The sequence below is a fragment of the Rhinopithecus bieti genome, unplaced genomic scaffold (genome assembly GCF_001698545.2).
Source record: "Rhinopithecus bieti isolate Rb0 unplaced genomic scaffold, ASM169854v2 scaffold_50877, whole genome shotgun sequence".
NCBI lineage: Eukaryota > Metazoa > Chordata > Mammalia > Primates > Cercopithecidae > Rhinopithecus > Rhinopithecus bieti.
Window position 1 is genome coordinate 1,855,873 of NW_016821745.1, and position 20,007 is coordinate 1,875,879.

The 20,007-nt window shown below is 46.3% G+C and overlaps 1 protein-coding gene across 1 annotated transcript in view; it reads right to left on the minus strand.

Moving 5' to 3' along the window:
- Positions 1 to 3,855: 3,855 nt before the first annotated feature.
- RBM33 (RNA binding motif protein 33) overlaps positions 3,856 to 20,007 on the minus strand; it is a 135,950-nt gene continuing 119,798 nt past the window's right edge. The window contains 3 exon segments of the mRNA XM_017860563.1: positions 3,856 to 10,345; positions 10,690 to 10,778; positions 18,657 to 18,845. Of these exon segments, the coding sequence (XP_017716052.1) occupies positions 10,297 to 10,345; positions 10,690 to 10,778; positions 18,657 to 18,845 (327 nt within the window). The 3' untranslated portion in view covers positions 3,856 to 10,296.

The following is a 20,007-nucleotide window of genomic DNA, read 5'->3' on the forward strand; positions in this document are numbered from 1 at the left end:
GATGGATAGTGGGGACAGCTGTGCAGCAATGTGAACATATATCATATAACAGAACTGGACACTGACAGTTAAAATCATACATATTGGTGTATAGTTTTGATGTTACATGTTTCACATAATTTGATGTTACATGTTTTACAATTTAAAAAACTCCTTTTTATCAATAGTAATTCCTTCCTTGTGTTTCTTTTTATTTGTACATTCTTTTTTCTTAATGAGTTAGTGGTTTGTCTATTTCATTGATTTTTTTTTCTAAGAACTGGGGTTTTAATCTATTAATTTTGTTAAATAAGCATTTTCCTCTGATTAATCCGAAGACTAATGGAAGAGAAAATTTCAGGAAGCTTCACATGACATCATCTGAATGGTTGTCATCAGTGGCTCCCTGGCCAGGATGGTGCCATCATCTCGGGGGCACAGCCTGCCTCTGGTGACTGAGGTGCACACTGGCAATGTAAGGGCCAGGGAAGAAGCCTAAGCCAGGGGCAGCACTGGAAGGCTCATGCCTGTCATCCCAGCACTTTAGGAGGCCAAGGCGGGTGGATCACTTGAGCTCAGGAGTTCAAGACCAGCCTGGGCAACATGGTGAAACCCCATCTCTACAAAAAATACAAAAATTAGCCAGCTGTGGTGGTGCACGCCTGTAATCCCAGCTACTCGGGAGGCTGAGAGGGGAGGGTCTCTTGAGCCCAGGAGGTCAAGGCTGCCGTGAGTTGAGATTGTACCACTGCACACTCCAGCCTGGGTGACAAAGACCCTGTCTCAAAAAAATAAAATAAAATAAAATAAAACATGGTATTCTTCCGATACCATCCACAGGTGCTCTCCTTTGGTGGCGAGAAAAAATTACCTCCATTGTCAATTTTAGGGAAAAAACAGACTAGCATCTGAGATTGAAAACATCCAGGCTTGCTTTCGAAGCTGGGTAAAGAGCTTAGGTGTGGGTTTTCATTACGTCTCCTCTTCTCAACAGCAGCTGTTACTTGGAATCAGAGAAGTACTCCTCTCCATCTGCCCTGTCCTCTAGTCACCTGCGGTAGGGCCGGGAGGTGCGGCTTTCTTTCTGGAGGGGTTTCCTCAGTGTCCAGCTCTGCAGCCTGGTGCGATGACACGTCCAGAATGCCCCACTGACTTTCCTGTCTGGATCGGCGTCGGACCCTAGAGAACAGCTGCAAGGACCTCTGCCCTCTCGCTGCAGCCTACAGGCAACACCAAAGGTCAGCAAGAAAGCTTCATTTTCGAGCCTGAAGCTTCAGAACTGCTGTGCTTCTCATTTCTTTTACGCACACAGCAATGAGCTGCACCTCGAGGTGTACAACGCATGGTTCTGTGCTTCTGTTCCTAGAGCCACCAACCGTCAGTACGGTGGGTTTCCCACACAACTATCACTTAGTTTTCCCTTCAGACGTGACTGTAAGTCACTCTTTCAAAACATGCAAATACATGTTTGAATAAGAAAAGGACCTGGCTGCACATGGTGGCTCTCAACGGTAATCCAAGCACTTTGGGTGGTGAAGGCAGGCAGATCATTTGAGGCCAGGAGTTCAAGACCAAACAGGACAACATGGCGAAACCCTGTCTCTAAAAATATTAAAACTTAGCTGGGTACGGTGGTGCACGCCTGTGGTCCCAGCTACTGGGGAAGCTGAGGTGGCATCAGCTGAGCCCAGGAAGTCAGGGCTACACTGAGCGGTGGTTACACCACTGCACTCCAGGTGAGACAGGCAGAAACCGCCAAGGGTGAGATTTCAGGACTCAGCTGCCATGTTTCAACAGGAGTTATCAGTGCCACACACCTAAACCACTTCCAGACCTCCAAAGGCCTTGTGCCCAGGGACACCCCTGGGCCTGCCACAAATACACTGCCTCACGTAATTGGTTGCACTAAATAAAGACACACCAAGACCTCCAGCATGCCAGGCACTGCTCGGGGAGCAATGATGGGAAAAAACAATACCTTCTTCAAAGGAACTACCACTCTTGAGTCTCCCCTTAATTCAAAGAAAGCCCCATTTTCTCCCTGAAATGTCAAGTCGTTTTTTGCCCGTATTCTGTAGAGATCCCATTACCCAAAGTCCAGGTTTTAAAAATAAGGAAAGACTTATTCTTGGACTATGGATTGAAGTGGAACAAAACTGCTTTGGGTTCTAATCACATGGCATTCTCAGATTATGATTTAGGCTTAAAAATTAAATCGGATTTGAGAAATTCACCCAACACATTTCACTTTTGTTACCTATCGCTTCCTCCTCCATTTCAATTTCCCAAATTTGCCTCTTCTCTTGTTTTCTTCCTCCCTTACTTGGGTCCAAACCAAGGCACTTTCCTTTTCATCCTTACGAGAACGGGGAAAACAGAGTGATAAAATGTTACCTTTGAAAGCAGCCACCGTCTGCCCACTGCAGGCCACCCTGCTTGTGGAAGGCACCCATTTGCGTTACGGAACCAGAGTGGAAACTGCAAGGTTTTATTAACATGACATCCAAATTACATACAATATAGTTCACACACATTTTTTGATATGAAATCACACAAATGAAACAACAGTACATTTTCAATTACGTCACTAGAATTCACATGTGCATTACACAGAGGTGAAGAGCATGAAGAATGGCTGTGTGGCCCTCCCGCACCTGCCTGGACGGTCTGCTTCCAGCCCTGGCAGTGAGACTACGAAACCTGCTCTCAGGGATGAACACAGCCGGAACCTCGCATGTGCCTTCTTCCCACATACCCAACAGTGCTTCCACAGCCACTGTGCTCTTCCCCAGGGTCCTGCTGGGTGGCTCTGCCAAGCCCTGCAAACCGGCCTGGACCAGAGGGATGACAGAAAGGGTGCCACCATGTCCCAATCTGCTTCGGCTCTCACAGCCACTGACCCATAGGCTGTCCCACGAAGGAAGGGAGAGGCCTGTCAAGGGAGCCTCATGTCTTCCATCAAACTCAAGGGGACCAAAGGAAATGGCACTGACTGAGATGGGTGGTCCTGTTTCTACGTAAGAAAGGAGAGGGTGCTGCAGGTGGAGAGTGGGCTGGAGCTGGTCACCAGCGCCCCTGAACCCCAGCACAGACACCAACACCAGCGTTGGGGTGAGAGGGAAGTCAGCCCATCACGGTGCACAGGCAGGCTGGAGCTGGTCACCAGCGCCCCCCAAACCCCAGCACAGACACCAACACCAGCATCCGGGTGAGAGGGGAAGAGGGCCCATCACAGGGCACAGCGGGGGGTGTGATGGGAACTTCTTGTTTCCTTTAACAGCGGTTTCTGGAAACAGAGCTGCCTTCTTTTTAAAGACTTCATTTTCAAAATAGATCATAAATTATGAGCAATTTCTAACAACATGAAAAACGCGTGGGATACGTGAAATGAAAAATATGCATGATGGTATATGCACTGTGATCACAACCTCCAGCGAGGCCTGCACATGGCAAGAACACGCCACCGTGGAAGAACGGTGTCACGGGAGACTGAGCTTCCCATCTTCGGTCTTTTATTGTCATGCTGGAATACAAGTCTCTTCTGAAGACCTGTAAAAATTATCTGTAATGCTTTAAAAAATTAAAAAGACTAACTCCTCCACCCCCAACCAAAAGCAGCATACTTCGATGCCATCTGCCTGGTCAGTTCGGAGTCATGCAACACCCAGAATGCAGGCAAGGAGGTGGCAGTTGCCCTTGACCTTCGAGGCCCACTAATGAGAGAGCTGCGTGAAAGCCGCGGGCTGCAACCCAGCAGCCAATCTGGGGAGCGCAAGGGCAGCCCCCGAGCCTGGCCCCTTACAGAGGTGCGGAAGTAACGTCCTGGGCACACAGGTACCGACCTGAGCCCCGAGATAAAAATGAAGGCTACGGAACCAGAGTGGAACTGCAAGGTTTTATTAACATGACTTCCAAATTACACACAATATAGTTCAAACACATTTTTTGGTATGAAATCACACAAATGAAACACAAAACAGTACATTTTCTTTTCAACTATGTCATTACCATTCTTCACATAGATCCTGAAAAAGTTACCACAGCCGTTAACGCAAAGTGAACAAAGGAGTAGAACAGGCAACGGCATTCCCACAAGTTTAGTGCAGTGTCTGGGAGAAAACGGGATGGAGATCAAACCCAGAGAAACGCACTCCCGTCATCTCTCGACGTCTGAATTTCCAACGCTCTCCCAGTCAACACAGCTTCGCCCCCAACCAGAGCCACCCCGGGTGCAGCCTGCAGAGTGTACACACATCAGGGCTGGGAGGCCCCGTCGGCAAAGCGGTAACACGCGGTCAGACGGCCGCCACCTCCAAGTGGAGTGAGCCACGCTACCACTAACACTGAACTCAAGCACAAGAGCTCCTGCGAAAGCAGAGGGGCGGGAAACAAAGAAGCGGGTGGTTAAGGGCACGAACCGCACACTGCGGGACGCTGGCATCTGAATCGCCACTCACTCCTACAGAGCCAAACTGCAAAACAACAGAATTAAAAAGTTACTCTCTCCAATCAAAGACCTGGAGGAATAAATCGTGAGTAAAGACCTGTCAAAGCAAAGGTTGAGAGGTGATGGAGTTGTAAACACAGTGTGAGAAAGGTCAGCACCTTCCCTCCCAGCCCACGTGGAGTTCTCAAGGCTGAGGCGGAGCAGAGTGGCAGGAATACAGCCCTCACCCAGTGTGGAGCCAGGAGGCAGAGGAGAGGAGCATGGAAAGCGAGAAAGATGGGAAAGTCTGAGAGAGTGAGTCTCGGAATGGGACAGGAGCTACCAGTGATAAGAATGGTAGATGATTTAGCCAGGAAAGCAAAATAGAAATGGACAGAGAGGGAGAGCCCAGAGCATGGCATGGCCAGGTGATCCCATTACTAAATGAACAGTAGCAAGAAGAAGACACGTCCAGCAAACAGAATCACCTCAGACATGAAAAAGGTCACACTCTGTGCTTTGTCGTTGTGGTACCTGAAAATTAAAACAGTGGAATTAAAGCCCAAGAGTTCAAGTCCTCATAGAGGACACCATCCTGGATCCCACGCCTGTGGAAAGCAAAGCTCGATTATAGAAATGAGTGATGGCTTTTTGTGCTCCTTTGGTTCAGGGCACCACTGTGTTCTGTGCGTGCATGTTATTAAAAATGTTACACACCTAAGAAAACACTACAGAATGCATACAACTTAAATAGTCCTTGAAAAATCAGCTTCTGCTACGGGTGCCCTTAAAATGAAAAGTAGTTTAAAAGAAAATCATGCTGAAAGAATGCATGAGGTCTACTTTCTAGAGTATATTAAATTATTAAATACAGAATACATTACCATAGTACCTGTCTGCCTATCCACTCTATGGAACATATTAAAATAAACTACATGCTGTTTCTTTTCAAAGGCCTACATTTTTCTACATACCTTTTAAAATCAGTAAAATAAAACCAAGCAAAATACCAACGTGAGGACCTCCTTATCTTTTAGTTTGTTAGAAGTAAAAGGAAAAAGCAAGTACTCAAGAAATGTCTCACTAAAATACCTGTTCCATCCGCCAATCTTAAAGATTTCCTACCAAAACATGACACAGAAAAGAGAGAGTTGAGACATTTAAAACATTTACCAGCCAAGGCAGGTTACAATGTGTGAGGCAAACGGCCTTTTCCAGCCATATGCTACCAGCAGGAGGTATACCTGGGGATCCAATATGAATCAGTGAGTTCCACTTTGGCTCCAGTACACAAACCACGGGTTTATGCACCTCAGAAGTTAGGCATTTAAAAAAATTAAATAGGTTGCAAAAAAACCTTACATAAAATCCTTAGGATTCAATATTAAGTCAAGGCTAAATGCCTTTGGAGAATTCATATTTAAGAATGTCCAAAATAACCTCCATTCACAAACTTTAAAAATAGTTGAAAATGTTAACTGAAATGCTCTTTAAATACACTAAAGTGTCTAAGCCTTTCCCTAGTCGACCTGGACTTGGGGTTTTCCGAGTGGTGGTAGTGGGGTGTCTCGGATCCTTTCCTGTCCTGCACCCACTCCTATCAGTCAATTCCCTGGTATAATCGTCACCTATAATTTTTTGAAGAACCAATGATACCTTTCAAGTTTTCTCTCGCCCACCCCGTTCCCTCCCTCCCCAAATTAAAAAAAAAAAAAAAAATGGGGTGGAGGGTCATAGCTTAATGAAGGGAAGCCAAACTGGGTCTAAAAGCGATTATGTGAAGCCAGAGCTGGGCCTACAAGTGGGGAAGAAGAGCAATAAAAAAATGAATCCCAGGAAGAGCAACACAAAAGCGGGAAGCCCGAAGTCACCCACAACGGGCGCCGCAGACACCGCACCGGGAGTGCTCCTTGAGAGCTGCAGTCCTCTCCAGGGAGAGAGCAGTGGAGGGAACCGCCGCAGGCACTAAAGAGTTTCTAGGACTCCACGATGTGCCGGCACAGCACGCTGCCGTCACACACGCTGACCTCCTTGTCCTGTGCAATTACGTGACTAGGGCCTGCCTTCGACAAGCGTCAGTCTGATGGTCTATGAGCACATTCCGCTTACCTTCCCAAGGAAATAACAAAGAAATACAAAACAAAACAAACAGAACAAAACAAAACAAAAAACAAAAGCCAAAAGAAAACAAAAGTGATGAGTTCTTAAAACCCATCCCAGGACGAAGGCTCCAGGGCCTGGGGTGTCCTTCACCTGCCCTACCTGTCCTGTCCCAGCTGGTCACCACCCAGTGAAGACGCTCCCCTCCCCTACCCCTCCAGGCCATCCAGTGGACGCCCGTGTGCCACCAAGCACCTTGGCCCAAGGTCTCTCAACTTGACCGGCCTGGATGACCTCCCGATGAGCCAGTGTGTTAGAAGCAAGCTGATGATTAACACTGAGATGACAGCTTTCCCCATCACCAGGCCTCTCCTCACCTGGGTCTGTCCATCCCTTCCTCCTCTTCACCCTAAACTCCTCTTCCACCTCCTTCAGTAACAAGGCCTTCTGTTCACAGAACTGAGCAAGGTGCTGTTTGAAAAACAGAGCCCTGGGTGCAGGATCTAAGCTCTGCCACAATTCAGAAATGCCACAGAAGCAAGCTTCAACAACTGTTTGTCTGAGACCTTTACAAATCATGCTAAGAATGACCCATATCAAAAATAGTCACGGTGAAGCCACCTCCCGCCCATCCCATCTCCTCCAGCAAGGCGGGGTGTGGGTGCCTACGGAGGCTGCTGCCTGTCCAGAAAGCAGAGAAACCCCTCAAAATTTGTCTGGAAAAATGAGATTTACTCTTTAGAAGAATATCAGTATAAGGATTTAACAAACGTGGCCAGACCAGTGGTAATGCAAGGTTATCTTAAAGTAAGCAGCTAAATGAACTTCTATGACAGCACAAAATCAAAACGAGATAACGCAAAAAGAAAAGAAGTAACTTGGCTCCACATAATCAGCTACTGGTTTACCTTACGAGATACACTGATATTTATGGCCTTTAAGCTTCTTGAATTTGTGAACAAATAATACACAGATCAGGATAAATGTATTGACTTACTACCATCTTTATAAAAATCGAATATACACACAAACACATCAACAACTGTGGAACTGTATCCATTAAACTTTGCTAAGACAACATGAAGAAGCTAATAGCCAAGATGTGGCTGAGTTGAAAGCACTTCCAATCCAGTACTATTTTAATTTTAAAATGTCCATATTTACACTGTATGCTAAATGCTCTTGCATCTCATTTTAAATGCATGATGAATCAAGAACAAAGATAATGGTTGCAGCAGATCTTCCACGAGGGTTTGGCTGGTGTGGGCTGACTTCACGTGAGCAGCACACCCAACATGTAAGTACCACTCCTTTCTAATTCTGCTTCTTCCCTTTTCTGTAGTTTCCTTCGAGGAAACTCAACCTTCATTACTGGGATTGTCTGGTACTAAGAATCCATTTTCGACGGTCGTGGGTATTGAGAGGTCGGACTGTGTTGGGCTGTTTTAATCAGTGCTTTAAGGCAGGCCCACATGACTTTGCCAATCACCTTTCGAGAATATTCTATGAGAAAGTCTGCCTATGTGCATGTGTGGACAGTTAGAGAAACATGCACACCCCAGTGCCTGTGTCACACTCAGGTGACACCAAAACAGACCTTCCAGTGGCCATGAAGTCTATCTTCACAACCAGGGTCCAAACAGGATCTGTTTTATTAACACTGACTACAAAAAAGTCTGTTTCAATGCCTACTTTTCAGAGACAGCATGCAGATTTTTGGTTTTAAACACAGCACACTCAGACTATTTCAAAAAGTGTTTAAAAAAAAAAAAAAGTCACGAAACTCATTTCATTTCATCAGAAAGCACTCAATGATAAAGTGAGTCGGTAGGCCTTCCCACTGCCCAGTGGGTACTGAGTGGTTTGGATCTCTCTTAATTAGAGCTCAAGGGCTACCAAAGTCACCACTCTAACGCAGCTGTGCACTGAGCCAAATAAACTAGACCAAATATATCAACACATCCGTATCTAACTGTGGAAATGAGTGGGCAGTGACAGCCGTGGGAACCCGCTGACGGGCACACAGACCTGCTGCCTGGACAGCCTCCTGCAGGCATGGTGAGGCAGGGCTGACTGACAATCCCATCTTCTGAGGGTTGGCTGGGACACTGGAGCAGAGGTGGCAGCAGCACAGCTGCAGGGTCCTAGCAGATCCTACAAGCGCTGTGGCTTCCTGGGACTGACTGCCGCAACAGCCCCTGCAGCGTGCGGTGTTACTCTCAAGCACACAGCAAACGCCGCTTTAGAATCCCCGCTACAGAAAGGATCGCAGGTTCTGGAAGACCTGCTTCAGCTCTTCAGCTTGTTGTGGTAACTTAATCTCAGAAAGTAATATAAAACGTCAACTGTGGAAACGAGATGACGCAAGTCTGTGACCGTCTCCTTAGTCCCTTCCTTCTAGGAGGCTGACAGCCCTAGCGCCATGCTCCCTCCAGCGGCAGTAAGAAAGAATGGGCTTCTATTTCCCTTAATTCTATTAACAAATGTGACACGAAATCGTAGGTAGAAAAGGTAGCTAAGATGTCTGAGTATGCCCTAGCATTATTTGCTCAAATAGCTCAGGTCCACTTTAGAATATATCCAAAATAGTGAAACTCTTTCGTAAGCAGAAATACAGTAAGGCACTTTTTTCAGTGTTTGCCCAGAATGAATTCTACTACAGTAGCTTTATAGAAAGTATGTCTCACCTACAGGAACCTGCCCGCAATTACGAAAAGCAGTTTCAACGATGACACAGACTCATCTCATTTGGGGTTATGTTGTCCCTGGAAGAAAGCCACCCTCACCCCACATCCCACAGGGAATGGCAGGCCAGAGTGCACATCTGCTGACGGACAGGGCAGCCCTGCTGGAACAGCCTTCAGAAAAACAGAGGTGACTGAAGCAAGGCCACCAAATTCCCAAGGAATGTCATGTATCACAGAGCCAGTGACAAACAGGCCACCTTGCTGCATTTAAAAAGGAAAAAACCAGACAGGTCTGTTCCACCTTCAGGCTGTTCCACGACCTCATGTGGTAGGAACTAGCCCAGAGGGCTGCCAGGTGAGGCCATCAGAGACCCTTGCTCTAGCCGAGGGCCATGCTGTGTGCCTGTCCAACATGCTGCCTTATCTGGGAAGTGTGTTAAAAATGAAAGGGGAGTTCATCGAAACTAGGAACGCAGAGTTGACGCTTTTGAAACAGTGACAAGAAGCAGAATCTGCTGTTCAATTGGCACCATTCCCAACCACCCCACTCACACCCTGGCTTTCCAGGGTATGCAAAGGTCAATCAATAATCACCCAAATTTTAATCTATGTTTTTACAAGAGCCTTCTGAGGGCTGAGAAGACAACTCGAGTTAAGCTCGGTTGAGAAGACTCTTCTAACCTGCACTGAAGATAAGTGCAACCATTATCAAATATTCTTTGCTGTGAAAACTACTTAGAACTTGTGACATTAATGTTCTTTCCTGAATCTAAGTCACTGTGATCGATCATAGAGTCAGATCACAAAGAACAATGTCTACATGCATTGTAAGCACTTTGAAAACAAAACAAAATGAAAAACTTGGAGTTCTTGGTGGTGACAACAGAATGTGAAGCAATCTAACACCAACTCCAGCCTGCTGTGTTCTGTCAGTTCAGCTCCTCTGGAATCAGGCCCGTGGCTGGCTGGCGCTCTGGACAACAGTTACACAGGACTGCGGCTCGGAGAGACCTGTGCTCCTGGGGGTTCTGCGCTGGCCGGCAGCTCCCTTGAAGAAATTCCACAGTGTGTGTACAGCCTAAGGTCAGGCTCTCTTGTTAGGAATCACTCCACGATCAGGGCCACATTTATGTGGGACAAATCTATCATATGCCTGTGAAAATGTAAAGAAACGATCGACATTAACTCTGCGCATCAGCACTCAACCTACCAAGGTGGCAGGAAACTAAAGGAGCCTGGTGGGTCCTGTTTAATAAAAATCCATCATATGAAAAGGCAGAGTGCCTGGGAAGATCTATTAAACACAAGGGGCAATTCTCCACCAGACAAAAGGACGCACGCCTCATGACAGGATAACTGTCTGCACTTTGTTCCCTGGTGGCCTTCTACAGGGACAGGTGGGGACACACGCTTGCTACTGTGATGGATGGGAGGGCACAGGAAGGAGGTCCTTGCTCCCGCCCCCTCATCACCACAAGCACAGAACACACTGGTCACCTGTGGAATTTCTGCTGAAATGCTAATGCGTGGGCTGGCTCCTTGAACTTAGCTATGGCTTTCCGTTGCTGAGGAAGCATCTGTAAACTCTAGAGGAAGAAAACAAACACTTTAATGTCAGTTGTAAATGACAATAAAAAATATGAATATATATATTTAAACATTATTAGCTTTAACACAAAATGAGTCCAGGCGGACACTTGGAACAAACTAATTGATTTTCCTTTCTCCCTGGCAATTGTTCTTACTTATCCAGATAATCTATTCCAAAACAGTGCTTTACTAAATCATTACCAAAAGCAACAGTTACGTCTTCCAAGTCTAGAGTTAGGACCTCCCATCATCTGGCCACATCAGCTGCCCCAGCCTGCTCTGTGAGACCTGGTAGCAGGTACCCTTGGATGGAGACATCTCCTCTTCTCACTCCTTCTTATCAGGTGATTTTTAATAGAGGCCCCACAAATCTTTTAGGAACAGGACTCATCACACCAGAGGAAGCTGTTTAGTATGGGGCCCCACAGTCCACAGCAGGTGATGGCCTAGTCTACCATCTCGTGCATCCATCCGGCTGAGTGACAGTGAGGGCAGCGGTGCCTGGGGCAGCCATCAGCATAACGTGGTCACACTGTGTACTTTAGAGTTTGTGAACACCAGTCTAAGAGGGTGGTATCTGAAATGAAGTCGCCACCCACTGGCCTAAAACAATGCCAGTGAAAAAGAAATGAATTTATGAAGATTGGCTGAAAGAAATGATGAATCCAGTGAAGATTTACAAAGGAAGTGTCTGAAAAGCGTAACTTACATCTAGTCCTCAAATCTGCTGCCTGAGGAAGAGGGGAGCTGCTTTCTGCCTTCTTAAACCTGATTCAGGATCTAGGGCTGGGAGGGGCAGGCAGGAGGAGAGCACAGCGATCTGCGGATCTGTTGGGTGGCATTCTGTGAACTCTCAAGCAACTCAGAGCTCCAGAGTCTGGTTCTTCTCAATTACTTCAGGACACAGTCAACTTAGTGCCTGCTGTCTGCAGCTCGCACAGGCGCCCCTGACTCTTCGTCTCGCACTGCCGCCCAGGCTGGTGTGCAGTGGCACGATCTCGGCTTACTGCAACCTCCGCCTCCTGGGTTCAAGTGATTCTGCTGCCTCAGCCTCCCAAGCAGCTGGGATTATAGGCACCTGCCACTACGCCCAGCTAATTTTTTGTATTTTTAGTAGAGACCGGGTTTCACTATGTTGGCCAGGCTGATCTCAAACTTCTGACCTCATGATCCGCATCTGCCTTGGCCTCCCAAAGTGTTGGGATTACAGGCGTGAGCCACCGCACCCAATGCCCGACTCTTCTAAGAGCAGGGGTCGCTGGGCAGCTCCTGGCATGGGCATCAGCAAACACTGTCCTGAAGGACTGCACTCAACAGGCACTTTTGGTGGCCAGAAATCATTTGCTGTGTCTGAGTTTCTGTACAGTGTAATAGAATAGCTAGAGAAAATAACTACCAGCACAGGATCCCTTGAAAATACTGAGGCATACGTGGCCATTTCATTCGAAAGCATGTCAAACAGCTACAATGGAAGCAAACAGCTACAAACATCAATGACTTGGAAAGTGTTTAAAAAGTTACACTGTATATGAAATAACTGCTCTCCATTTTAATAACTGTAGAATGTCCATCAGTAAACAAGACCAGAAGAGCTCTAAAGGAATACTCCAACGCTCCGAAAAAGGTGTCTTCCAGGGCTTCTGTAACAGTGTTTACACAGAAATACAAAGGTCCAAGTCTCCAAATTCAAGTACATCAAGAAGGCCTGCACGCAGGCTACCCTAGAAACAGCAGCACTGGTCTGGGGACATCACTGAGACAGGCCAGCAATGAGGGAGCCCACGAGGCAGCAACGGAATTGGTCTTTTTTCTGAAACAAGTTCAGTAAAATATCAGACTTTCTCCCTTCTTTCTGAAATAAAAAATGAATACAAAAGAAATTTCTTGATAGTTTCACTTGTCATTAACAGGAAAAGTAAAGCCCTACAACGTAGTCTCCTGGATACATTCTCAGCAATATGGCTTGCAATATGGCTTTCTGGACTTTGAAATTCCGCCTGTATTTCTTGACAGAGACCTGTTTTCTCTGCCAATCTGCCAGACTTGTATTTCAGCATGCACCCCTTTTGTGTATTAGCCTGTGAATGATACTCAGTCACTGAAACAACAGAGCAACTTCCAGAGAGAAAATGCATCTGTTCTGTTCCCAGGTAAGGGGCTGTGTTGTGTGAGTGTCACTTGTCCATCCCAGCCTAACCCTAACCCTAACGTAACCCAAACCTGACCCCTAACCCCAACCCTAACCTAGGTTAGAGCTGCTGCAGCCGTGCCTTTGGGGTTCTCTCCGTTCTTCCGGCAACAGCGCTAGCATGCTCAGTGCTCCAGGATCCTGGGGGGTTTAAGCAATGCCCAAAAGTGACTGAAACAGTTTCACACAACAGCTGCCAATACTGTGGCAGAGCTTACTGTGAGAACTACAATAATGGATCTTCTCTAAACTTATCTTGTCTAAAAATATAAAAATTCCCTCATTAGGAATGGATAAGGAAAACTAATTTCATATATCACAAAACAATGATCAACATTCCGCAATTCACAGATAGAATCTGGATTTTGGAAATACTATACTCAAGCGAGATCCCATCTCTATAAAAAAGAATTTAAAAATTAGCCAGGCGCAGTGGTGGGCACCTCTAGTCCTAGGTACTCAGGAGGCTGAGGCGGAAGGATCCCTTGAGCCCAGGAGGTAGAGGTTGCAGTCAATCATGATCACAGGATCACACCACTGCCCTCCAGCCTGGGTGACAGAGTGAGACTCTGTCTTCAAAAAACAATAAAAATAAAGAAAAAAGAAAATATGCTGTTCTTTTTGGGAAATAACACTTCTAGATATATGTGGTGACTTCCTTTGGGCAATTTCACAATGTGAAATTAGGGCATCAGGCTGCCAATCGTACACTATTTAGTATCAGGTTTCACTTGTAATCTATGTAGTTTAAAAACCTCGATTTGATTGAGGAGCTATCCGCCAAGAAAGCATTAACTTCCAGTGAGATTCTTCAATCAGAGGAATGACTTGGTTTTCAGACACTCGACACAATTAACAAGCGTGCTGTCCTAATACTGGCTTCCTGTCTACCCTATTTACATTTTTGTACCTCCTTTCAGAAATAAACCCTGTTTTCTAGATACAAAATCAAACTATAGAATTGTCAATGTTCAACCATTTTTCACCTACCAAAATGACAAGTATTTACAATTTATTAGGAGCAGAGGAAAAGACACTTTCCAGTGAAAGCTTAAAGACATGGTCGCCAGCTTCCATTGTGAAAATAAACACGTCTACACAACTCGGCAACACACTGCCACAGAGTTAAAACTTTTCTTCACCCAGAACAAACCAAACGCTAGCATTTGCCTCAAGTCTACATACTGACCTATGTAAGGACCTTCTTCTTCACCCCCAGCACCCACATAACATACTGGCAGGGAGAGGGGAAAGGCTGGCACACCAGCTCTCAACCTGATTGGCTTTTCATTTTTCAGAGACATCTTCAGACAACTTCCGAGGAAAGCTTACTGGGCTACTATAAATAAGTAGCAAATGCAAGTTAAAAGGATACACTTCAGCTGGTAGCTTCCTGCAACTGTACCCAGCAATTCCACCCAGAACCATATGATCAAATCAACGGCCACGCCACCTGGCAGCAAAAAGCTTCCATGATGTTCAGAACCCTAGCCTCTTTTCCCCATGATGTTCAGAACCCTAGCCTCTTTTCCCCATGAAAAGTTCCTCCTCTTTTGAGGAAGAGTCTGCATATAGCTGTGGTTGTGTACATGTCTGTGCACAGCTGTGGTTGTGTGTGTGCATGCATGTATAAAGATAACTCAAATGTTACAGGAGTACAACTGATTCTGTAATCCTAAAAACCAAGCTCTTTTTCTCCCTCTGGCCAACAATTCTAGCACCTTAAGGAATCATTTAAAGGAAAATATACATCAGCTGCTTTTAAACACAAGTCAAGCTGCTTAAAATAAGCCCAATTTATAAATCATGAGAGATGTAAATTCTTGAGCCCCACCCTAGAACAGACACTAGAGGCAGTGGGGGAGGCACTCCCTGGCAGGAAGGGCAGAGAGCCCCTGCAGAGCCCTCAGTGGGCCTGCTAAGCATTTCTGTATGGAACAGTGTGCAGGACTGGTCCATGGGGCTCTCCTCTATACACAGGTCACTGTGTGACCAACCTCCTGTTGGAAATAGGGCGCCTGAAGCCTGCACGCGATTCCAGTGGTGGGCTGAGTGGTAAAGAAAGATTCACATCAGTGCTCTGGGCAGCTCCAGGCCACACCGAGTTTTCTGTCCCATTTCATGTTCTCATCTATTATCATATAACATGCTGGGTCTTCCTGGACACCAATTCCGGCACTTCCCCTGAATGTCAACGTTTGGGTTCTCTTGCACATCCATGTGATCACTACGGGTGCCCTGGCGCGTTGCTCCTTTTGCTCTGGTATAATTTTAAAACATCTCCTGACCTCTCCTCTTCCTTTTTCATCCCTGGTTGTCCCATCTTCCCCGTCTTATCCTCTAAAGCTTACACATGCTTATCCTCTAAAGCGCAGACAAGCTCTGTGTTCTCCTCCTCTCGGAATGATTGACCACCATGTTCTCAGAACGCTGTGGGAGAGCCTCCAGTTACCCAGCTTTTCCACTGTGGCTTCCCATCACGTGCCCACACGCATCTGTTCTTTAAGCCTGTGGCGTGGGCTTTTCTGGAACCCGTGTCTGACACTTCTTCGTGTTTTCCTTTTCAATGGTCCAAACTTCAAAACGACTCAACTGCTCACTCAAGATTCCAACATTTTCTACCTCAACAACCAGGCCTTCCTGCAGTCAGAACCAGATGTAAAGAGGCTGTCTTCCTGGCGATCCACTTTACCTTCGAAGCAGAAGCATAATCAGTCAGACGCCAAGATGATCCCACCTTCCGCCAGGTTCACAGGGCCTCCATGTTGGGCTGAGATCCGCTCTGTCTGCAAAGGGCAGATTCTCCTCTGAGCAGTACCTTCTACGTTTCTATGCCTACCCCCAAATCGGCAGTGTCATGCGGAGGCTCCTGCGCTGCATCTCCGAGGGCTCTCCCCAGCAGCCTCTGGGGGATGACAGCCCCCCTGGCCTTGGGAGCACAGCTGACTCGGGAGAAGGTGGTCACCGCAGCCCAGCCTGGGAGGCCGCGCACCCACTCCCCTTCTTCCCGCTGCTTTAACACAGATGACGGTTTCTTGCCTCTTTCACTTCCTTCCAGATGAACCCAGGAAGAACGAAAGAGTTCATATGTGGTTTATGAGTAGACAGAAAAAAAAATATCTAGTCTTCGAGGAATCAAGTTCTTATCAAGTTACAATTTCTGAAACGTGGTTACAGTTCGAAACTTTTTGGAAGACCATCTTCTGGTTATGATATTTCTATAAAATCTTTTCATTCTTCCTCACTCTTTGAGTCTATAGATAAATGTCTTTGAAATGGACTTTCTGGAGAGGCTTATTAATGTAGTTTAAGGAAGTAAAACACTAATCTGATAACAAAACTGGGTACCACATCACTGCTACACTGAGAAAAGTTCTCAGATTCCATGGGTTTAAAAGTATAGTTAACATGCAGTTACAGCTGGGCGCGGTGGCTCACGCCTGTAATCCCAGCACTTTCAGAGGCCAAGGCGGGTGGATCACGAAGTCAGGAGATCGAGACCATCCTGGTTAACACAGTGAAACCCCATGTCTACTAAAAATACAAAAAACTTAGCCGGGCGTGGTGGCACGTGTCTGTAATCCCAGCTACTCAGGAGGCTGAGGCAGGAGAATCGCTTGAACCCAGGAGGCAGAGGTTGCAGTGAGCTGAGATCACGCCACTGCATTCCAGCCTGGGCAACAGAGCAAGACTCCATCTCCAAAAACAAAAAATAACGTGCAGTTACTAGAATTTTCTACAACTAAAAGGCCCAAAGGAATGAACACAGGTCCTCCTGGTGTAGACACCACCTGGCATTACACCAGTGAACACTAGGTGGTGACATATCCCAAAGAGACAGAGACTCGACACTATTCCAAAACATTTAGGATAAAAAATATTTGTGGCTCATGCCTGTAGTCCCAGCACTCAAAAGAAATGGAAGCAAATGGAAGGAAAAAAAGGCCATTTAAGAGATCTATACAAATCCACAGTACAAAATGCAAAATTCAATTTAAAAGACAAGACAGAAGTTAGCTGGTTTGGCAATGGTTCCAAGCATATTCTCACAACGTAGGCTCTGAGCCTCACTCAATGCTCTGAGAAGCAAACGGTACTTGCTGTTCAGGTATGGATCTTGACAACTCGATCAGACTCAAAAATATTCAAGAAAATGATCACGACTACACACGATGAAGCAAAGTCCACAAAAGTAGCAGGTGACATATGAAAACAACAGTGCAACCCTTCCACTCACAGGGAAGTGCAGAACGCCCCAAAGACAGGAGGACCAGCAGGACACTGGGCCACACACGTGAGGCCTTGCCAAGCGCACTGGTCTGTGGCTCACAACAGACTAGGCTCGGGGTTTTTTCATCTGGACTCACTGCTACACAGTTATTGGACCAGAATTCTCCATCGCCATTTATTTTGAGAATCTCAGATTAGGATAACCACATTTTAATGCATCTAAAATGCTCTAGTGTCTATTGTGCTCCTGCAAATTAATCCAGATTATGATCGTTTTGAAATATCCTTGAACATAAACTGTACGCCTCTAATAGCTGATAAAGTTATCCTAACTGCACCACTAGTGAGCCCGCTCTATCACAAACAGAAGCAAAGGCTTTGGGTTAACTCTCCATTACTACACACCAATAAAAATGAAACCTATCTCCCCAGGAATCCAATAATGAAGATGGTAGTAATTAAACCCAAGTAATATGTATGTTTCTGGAAGGGCTTTCATCTCCTCATTTTTAGGAACTGTCAACAGCAGATGGAGATCTAAAACATGTACATTAATTACTCGTATCAACCCTAGTGTGAACACGTTTCCAAATTCACCCAAGAAGCTAGAAGCTGGAAGAGATTCTTGAAAGAAAGCACTTTGGACTAAGCACTTTGGACTCCTCAGAACTCTGACATGTACTCTGTGCATCCAAAAATGTCTTATTTCCAAAGTGCTCTGCCCTCAGACACACCAGATCCCGCCACAGGACACAGGGTGCATGGCAATGGCAACAATGGGCACCGCAGGCGACAACTGACAGGGAAGGCCAGAAATCAGACTCAACAAGCAGGTGGCTTCTTCGCTGGGTCAGCTACAGGGCTCTGGGCCTACAGACACCAGGAGTTTCCGTGGAAAACCCTGTTTCCAACGGACCTCGAACTGTGTTCCCTTTCATGCATCTCATTTGCAGCCAGCTCAGCAGGCATGTTTCAGCATTAGAATTAGCCAACTTTAAGAGATGAAGATACAGTCCAAGATACTGTCATATTTGTAAAATCTAAACCAAGTCACAGCTATTTAGCACGTGAAGCTATTTCTGGAAAGCAAGGAAAAGAAGGCTAAATACTTTAAAATGTAATGTCATTACAAATAAAACAAGTCATTTGATAGAACAAAAAATTTTGTATGTATGTGTGCAAGTGTGAACTTTCTATGACAATATGAGGATCTCAAAGGATAATCTGTTCAGTTGGAGTATTTCTTAAAATTTATAACTAAGAATCTGAAAATTTCAAAATAGACATTTGAGGCAAATGTTCTGATATTAAGTATGCAAAACAGGTATTTGTCTTATTTCCCAAGTATTATTTTAATATGAAGTAGCCAACACAATGGGCACTGTGTTTGAAATCACGAAATGACTGTCTTGGGACACAACCACCCGTGGCACAGATGCCACCCCTAGGCAGCTACCTGAATGGGTCCCACTGACATCAGCAGGCTCTTCAGCTGGGCATCCGTGGTGGACGAGGACAGCCCCTCCACAGACACCACGCAGGGCTGGGGCTTGCACTCCACCACCCGCAGGTTCTGCTTGTTTGGCATCAGGCGCCCCCGGCCCATGGGACCGGCCACTCCTCGACCTCGTCCGTGCATGATGGCCTGGTGACAACAAAGAAAATACATTCAGAGTCTCAAGCTTAAGCTTCTTCCATAGTCACTAAGATATAAAAGTGAATAAATAACTTAGACTCCATTAAAATATACCATGAGCTACAGGATTTTCTGTACTTTTTTTTTTTTTTTTTTTTTTTTTGAGACGGAGTCTCGCTCTGTCGCCCAGGCTGGAGTGCAGTGGCGCAATCTCAGCTCACCGCAAGCTCCGCCTCCCAGGTTCATGCCATTCTCCTGGCTCAGCCTCCCGTGTAGCTGGGACTACAGGCGTCCGCCACTGCGCCCGGCTAATTTTTGTATTTTTAGTAGAGACAGGGTTTCACCGTGTCAGCCAGGATGGTCTCAATCTCCTGACCTCATGATCCGCCTGTCTCGGCCTCCCAAAGTGCTGGGATTACAGGCATGAGCCACTGCGCCCGGCCAAGATTTTCTATAGTTTTCTATCCACTATTAGAGAATGTTTTAATAGCTAAATGAGACAACAATATCCAGCAAGTGTAAGTGTAGGCAGAGGAAGAGGAGGGAGCTGATGAAGCCTGCACCTCTCCAGGGGCCACACACTTGTGCTCGGTGGGCACTCTGTGTTATCACTCTGTGTAGATCAGGCACCCGTGGAGGCTGAGAAACTTGCTGCAAATGACAGTTAAGAATGTGGATCCAGTCCTGAGAGTCCCAGAGCCCCCATTTCTCCTAGTGTATTACAGGCTGGTTTCAGCAGGACCTGTTGTGCACAGCACTAAGTCCATCTTACAGTCACAACAAGCCACAGCATCATGTACCTGACTCAGCTGGCAGAGATTACATTTGCTATCCTGAAACCCTCCCAGGCAGATTCTGCAATAGAAATTCAGCCATGGCTGCACACTTCCATCATCTGCAGGCTTTTCAAAAGAAACAAAACACAACTGTGAATGAGGACCCAGGCACCCCCAAGTATAATTCTGCTGGTCTCAGGCAGGCCCAAGTATTATCATTTTTAAAATCTGCCAAGGGTTCAAAACTACTGCTCAAGGAACTTTTCAAAAAGAAGAGACTGGGCCTGGCGCGGTGCCTCACGCCTGTAATCCCAGCACTTTGGGAGGCCGAGGTGGGCGGATCACGAGGTCAGGAGATCGAGACCATCCTGGCTAACATGGTGAAACCCCGTCTC